Source organism: Oryzias melastigma, linkage group LG24, assembly GCF_002922805.2.
Source record: "Oryzias melastigma strain HK-1 linkage group LG24, ASM292280v2, whole genome shotgun sequence".
In the NCBI taxonomy this organism is placed as follows: domain Eukaryota; kingdom Metazoa; phylum Chordata; class Actinopteri; order Beloniformes; family Adrianichthyidae; genus Oryzias; species Oryzias melastigma.
The window spans coordinates 6,999,675-7,003,964 of NC_050535.1; the positions used below are offsets into that span (position 1 = coordinate 6,999,675).

The 4,290-nt window shown below is 32.4% G+C and overlaps 1 protein-coding gene across 1 annotated transcript in view; it reads left to right on the forward strand.

Annotated features, from left to right (window-relative positions):
* The first annotated feature begins 264 nt into the window (after window positions 1–264).
* Window positions 265–4,290, forward strand: part of tram2 (translocation associated membrane protein 2) — an 8,649-nt gene continuing 4,623 nt past the window's right edge. Inside the window, exons 1-4 of the mRNA XM_024290402.2 lie at window positions 265–605; window positions 2,383–2,446; window positions 2,534–2,643; window positions 3,193–3,309. Of these exons, the coding sequence (XP_024146170.1) occupies window positions 486–605; window positions 2,383–2,446; window positions 2,534–2,643; window positions 3,193–3,309 (411 nt within the window). The 5' untranslated portion in view covers window positions 265–485. The remainder of the gene's footprint in view (window positions 606–2,382; window positions 2,447–2,533; window positions 2,644–3,192; window positions 3,310–4,290) is intronic.

The following is a 4,290-nucleotide window of genomic DNA, read 5'->3' on the forward strand; positions in this document are numbered from 1 at the left end:
TTATTTAAATTACTGTCAGTAGAAGGCTGATTTTTTTTTTCTTATTTTCAAAAGTAAAAAAAATGGCTTAAAGTTGATTTAAATTACTTTGAATAGCCGTCTATGTTTTTTTCTTGGTTTTTATTTTTTTATTTTTTTGTTATTATTATTATTATTATTATTATTTTTTCTAAATGTTTAAAAATGGCTTAAAGTTGATTTCAATTACTTTGAATAGCCGGTATGTTTTTTTTCCTATTTTTTTATGTATTTAGTTATTTTTTTACTCCCAATTGTTTAAAAAAAGGCCTAAAGTTGAGTTAAATTACTTTGAATAGCCGGTTGTTTTTTCTTTTTTTTCTAAATGGCCTCAAAGGAGGTATTTATGGCACTGGCCCTTTAAGACTCCGCGCATGCGCAAACTACCGGGAAAGTTAACTCCTGAACTTCGTAGAAAGAAAATTTGTGATTTTTAAAATCACAGGGAAAAACTTGAGTGTGTTGACATGGCATTTCGCCGAAGGAACAAAAGTTACCCTTTCTTCAGCCAGGAGTTCTTAATTCAGAACCATGCCGACATTGTGTTCAGTTTGGTGATTATCATTTTGATTGGACTGATGTTTGAGGTGAGATGATTTCTGAATCTTCTTTTCTTCTTCAGCTGCTTTAGGAATGCATGTCCTTTTCTTTTTGCACCACATAACTAACTTAAGACACTTTATGTTCTACTTTATTGATATTGGAACAACTTTCGTGGGTGTTTTTAGCTGCTTGCTGCAGGTTTTGTAACCTTTTAATGTTGCTTCGCCCACAAAAGTAGCATTTTTGATTCAACAAAGTTTAAGGAAGTTTCTTCTTGAAAACGAAACTTTGCGTTTTTCACGCGTGTTTTGCAGTACCGGTTAAAACTATTTTCGTCTTGCTCGTGAAATGTATGACTAGTTAATTTGACCGCACATCAGAGATCATACTCTCTCAATATAAACCACTAAGCGCCCGAATAAGGTTAGTTTGAAAAACAAAGTTATCTCAAAAGTCATATATTTTTTACACACAAGGCAATATTCTAGCTCTAGCAAACTAACAAGCTGTAAAATTTTCCCAACTTTCAACAGTAAATCGATAAAAAACACATACCGGAAATATATCCAGTTGCCTTCAAAATAAAAGCATCCAGTTGCTTCTGGGGACAGAAAGCCATGTGCGTCTAACTGTGATATTTTATTTTGACACGCCGCAACGGAAACGGATGTAGTTTCCTGTGTAAATTGATGATATTAGTTAACTGCCACGTCTCAATATTTGAGCCGCTGCTCCTGACCGCTGTTGCTTCAGCTGTTGTTAAAGACATAAAGGAATTTGAGATTCAGAATTAAATGAAATTAAAAAGTTGAGTTAAAACACAGGTGGACATTAAGATTGTCACTCTAATTGCGAGCACACAGCTGGAGTGGAGCAGGACTTAAATGTGGGGGGATTCCCTTAATTTAGCTGATTTCAAAATAAAATACAAGGGGAGGAAACAATTTTACTTTAGATTGATGGAAACTTTTGTTACATTAATCAGAATTGGTGTAAATCTTGATTTCTGAGGGTGAACGGGTTCACTTTTTTATCCATACAGTAATTTTTTTTTAAATATTTTATACAAAATTGTTCAAAGAAGAAAGTAAAATGCTTGAAAATTAAAAAGTAAATATAAAAGTATTCATGAAAAAGTGAGGAATTTATCATATATCAAATATTACTTATATTCAGATCACGTGATTGCACTCAAATAACACACAAAAACAAAAAAAAAATGCGTTTTATTCAGGAAAAAATAACATTTTGTCAGTTATTCATCTCTGTTCCTTTTTAGTTCATTTCAATAAAGTTTTTTTCAACATATGAAAAGCCATTATTATAAATTTAATATAAATTTTAATGCACTATATTTGAAAATTAAATGTGAGACCCTTCCTTCCCTAAATGGATCATTTTTATTTCAATTTTATGAGCTACGGAAAGCATATTTGTTTGTTTGTTTACCTGATTTTCCCTTCAAAGGGAACGAAAAAGTGAATTTAATTCAATTAAATGTTTTATATAACACAATATCACAAAAGAATTGCCTCATAATGCCTTATGAGACTATTCTTTTGTGATATTGGGTTATAAATACAATTTAATTGAAATAAATTGACTTTTTTGATTCATTTGAATGGAAAAACAAAGAAATATGCTTTGAGTAGCTCATAAAATTATGATAATACTGATCGGAATATGATTCATATTAGATATGCAGCCTGGAAACTGAAAAATTGCACGTTTTTTGGAGCAAATGTTTAAATTTATGTTGTATATTTTACAAATATTATTTTTTAAATAAAAAAAATCTACTTTTTTTTTTTTTTTTCCCAGACGACAGCAAAGACGGCCATATTGTTCATTCAGCCTCAGTATAACGTGACGGCATTATCACCAGGTATGAGATGCGGCGTTAAACTAAACTAAAGACGGATTTTCTCTTCCTGACTGATCAAATCATGTGTTTCCCTCTTTTGTTGCTCAGAGGGAGAGGTGACCACGTATCTGTACGGATGGAAGGACGGCGCCACCGTTCTCTTCTACTTCTTCATCACCATTATCCTCCACGCCGTCGTGCAGGAGTACCTCCTCGACGTGAGCGCCTTATCTGTCTGGGCCGTCACGGGAGCAAACGCATGACTTTTTACTGCAGCTTTCAGAATGACGGTTATAAATGTGGCAGAACTGCAGCACTGACATTTCTAAGTCGTGAAAATGGTGCTCAAGTGAAAATAATTTTTATGCATGTATTTGACATTTTCTTTGTCTGCTTTAGTCCTTTAAATGTGATGCAAACTGAAAGAAGAGTGAGCTGAAACTGTTCACTGAGACCAGGAAATGAGCTGTTTCACTTCAGGGGTTTTGTATTCAAATTTACAACGTGGGACAGTTTGAATCACGTACTTAAAAAAAATAAAAAAAATAGTGTAATTTTTTTTGCACATTTTTTGTGTGAATGCAGAAAACACGGTGTTCTATTTCAGCTGTTATTGTTCAGAAGTAGGCCATGGAACAGGTTTTGATTTATAACCACGTCACTCTTTGTTAAGACGTCCTTAGATTTACTATTTTAAGAAAATAAATCTGCCTCAATTATTGTGACGCTTTATTTTTAAATGATTTTCTGTCCTGTTCTTGTTGCAGAAAGTGAACCGACGTCTTCACCTCTCCAAGAGCAAAAACACTAAATTTAATGAGTCGGGTCAGCTTTGTGTGTTTCACTTTGTGTCGAGCGTTTGGAGCTTCTATGTTCTCATCACCGTAAGTGACTTTTTTTTTTTTTTTTGCCTTAAATCAGGGGTGATCCAAAAATCAAAAACACACTTTAAGTCGCGGGCCGAACAGGATAAACATTTATTGAACTCTCTAAAACTACATTTTTAAAACTTTAAAAACGTAACTTTTGACATATTTCTGAACTAGATATATAGCATTATCTGTGATAATACCAGTGTGAATGCTGCAAGCTGAATTTGGCCGCTGAAGATGCTAGTGCTGATAGCTGAAGATGCTAAAATTTATAACTAAAAACATTGAAGCTGTTAGCTAATAGCTGAAAATGCTGAATCTGATAGCCAGCTAAAATGTTAACTAGATGTCAAATTAAACTAAAAAAAAAGCAACATAGGTTAGCTAAAACAGCTAGCATGTAGCTGAAAATGAGCTAAACTTCAAAATAGGCTAAAAAAAACGGTAAAAAGCCTAAATTAGACAAGATTAAAGGCATACTTGTCAAAGTCAAGGCCCAGGGGCCCTCCAGATCTTTTTTTTTTTATCATTAATGACTCAATGTTATCTTGTGTTTATTTCTAACTTTGAAAAATATATTTTTATGGAGAGTAAAACATTAAAAGTTATTTAAGGTTTAAGTTGATTTATTCTGGAATAATATTCCTGCCTTTTTATTATTCCTATTTATGTTAAAAAGTTACAGTTTTAAAATTTGGCATTCTTGTAGCTTTTTGGACTATTTTGGCATTTACTAATATTTTTTAGGCTATTTTTGAGTTTAGCAATATTTCAGCTACATGCTAGCTGTTTTAGCTAAGCTAAGTTTTCTTTTTATTTAGTTTTTTAGGCTCATTTGGTATTTAGCTAATATTTTAACTGGCTATCAGCTAGCATGTAGCTAGCTGTTTTGGCTAATTTAGGTTTTTAAGGCTTTTTTTTTAGTTTAGCTAACATTTCAGCTACATGCTAGCTGTTTTGGCTAATTTAGGTTTTTAAGGTTTTTTTTTTTTT